The sequence below is a fragment of the Epinephelus fuscoguttatus genome, linkage group LG17 (genome assembly GCF_011397635.1).
Source record: "Epinephelus fuscoguttatus linkage group LG17, E.fuscoguttatus.final_Chr_v1".
Lineage (NCBI taxonomy): Eukaryota > Metazoa > Chordata > Actinopteri > Perciformes > Serranidae > Epinephelus > Epinephelus fuscoguttatus.
In genome coordinates, this window is record NC_064768.1 from 14,886,574 (window position 1) to 14,888,411 (window position 1,838).

Below are 1,838 nucleotides of genomic sequence, written 5' to 3' on the forward strand. Positions count from 1 at the left end.
TTTTTACTCACTTTTTGTCTCTCCCACAACGTTATTCCTCTCTCCTACAGTGTCCATTACAATTACATGCATAAAGACAATTATGCAAAATAGGACAGCCAATAGCTATTTTTCTTACTGAGGAATTGGCACTCAGCAACTCACACCAAAACAATCCGGATTGACAAATAGCACCACAGGTAGAAAAGTGTGTATTTTTGATTTTAGGGTGAACTGTCCCTTTAAAACCTCAATATGTTCTTTTAAAATTCATCAGCTTAATTTAATTCATGTTGTATATGCAAAGTTTCCCACTGAAAATGGTTTAACCGAGGTGATAAGCATGCATTAAGAACAAAGTACAGCTGATGCTGATGGGAATGTTATAAGTTTTGCAGGTATTTGGTCATAAAGCAAATAAAACATTTTACCTGATTACAATTCTTTCACTGGGGGACAAACACATCTATTACATTTGATGGTGATTCATCTCATAGCTGTTGAGACATTCTACTTAACACCACAAATGTCTCTCTCTCTTGGTGGTGCCAGAATCAGTTAGATTCATCCTCTGAGAACCATGAACATCTGTACAAAATGTCATGGCAATCTGGACCAAAGTGATGGTTGGACCAACATTTTCATCCTGCTAGCGTGGCTGAAAATTAGACCAAACGTCAGAAATTGCCTGAATAATTATCAATCAGTGATTTAAAAGAGGGGATGTCTCTGTGAAACATAAAGTGTTCTGCAAAATCAGCCTTGAATGTTTTAGTTTTCTAAATGATTCTTGTTTTCTTGCTTCCAGTGTCTGAGAGAGTCCATCCCCCGTGTGAGCAGCCACCATGCTCAACTACAGCTTGTTGCTTTCTGTCTACATCCTCACCTTTCTGATGGGGGTCCCTGCCAACATCCTGGCATTCTGCACCTTCTGCCGGAAGGTGCACCGCAAGGCAACCCCGATAGACATCCTCCTCCTCAACCTCACCATCTCCGACCTCATCTTCCTGGCTTTCCTGCCATTTAAAATGAAGGAGGCCTCTGACGACATGGCCTGGATGCTCCCCTACGCCCTGTGTCCCTTCTCTGGCTTTCTGTTCTACGTCACCATCTACAACAGCACCTTGCTCCTCACAGCTGTGAGCGTGGAGCGTTACCTGGGGGTTGCCTACCCCCTCAGGTATTCCCTTTGGCGCAGGCCACGCTATGCCATGCTGGCTAGCATCATGTTCTGGGTGGTGACTTCTCTGAACCTCAGCATCGTCTACATCATGCCTTACGCCCAATGGAGCAAAGGTGCAGATGGTGACATCACCAATGGCAGCACCGCCAGCGACTCTGCCCCACCTCCACCCACCTGCTACCTGAATTTCACAGAGGATGAGCTCGAGATCCTGCTGCCAGTCCGCCTGGAGCTCTTCCTTATCCTCTTCTGCGTCCCCTTTATCATCTGCTGCTTCTGCTACATCAATTTCATCCTCATCTTGTCCCGTCTCCCAAACATCGGCAGACGCCGGAGGCTGCGTGCCATCGGTCTGGCGCTTGGCACACTGATAGTATTTGCCGTCTGTTTCGGGCCTTACAATGCCTCCCATGTGGTGGGGTTTGTTCGTAAGGAGAGTGAGGAGTGGAGGAACGTGGCGTTGCTCTCCAGCACCTTCAACGCCTGCCTGGATCCATTTATCTTCTACTTCTCCTCAGCGGCTGTCAGAAGCATGTTAAGTCACTGCCGCAGGAACATCGCTGCAAAGCTACACATCCTGAGGTGTGGTGGGGGTCCTCACTGTCTTCACCAGAGACCCCCCAAGACTGACAAATACAAGGAGGCACCTCAGCCCTGTGAAGCTCTGGAGAAATGA

At 47.2% G+C, this 1,838-nt stretch overlaps 1 protein-coding gene across 1 annotated transcript; it reads left to right on the forward strand.

The window, feature by feature from the left end:
* The first annotated feature begins 807 nt into the window (after positions 1-807).
* LOC125904371 (free fatty acid receptor 3-like) lies at positions 808-1,838 on the forward strand. The gene has a single exon (XM_049601723.1). The coding sequence runs from the start codon at positions 825-827 to the stop codon at positions 1,836-1,838; it is 1,014 nt and encodes a 337-aa protein (XP_049457680.1). The 5' UTR covers positions 808-824.

What these genes read in the sequence shown, in the direction of transcription:
- LOC125904371 (XM_049601723.1), top strand. Translation starts at nt 825, where the DNA reads ATGCTCAACTACAGCTTGTTGCTTTCTGTCTACATCCTCACCTTTCTG.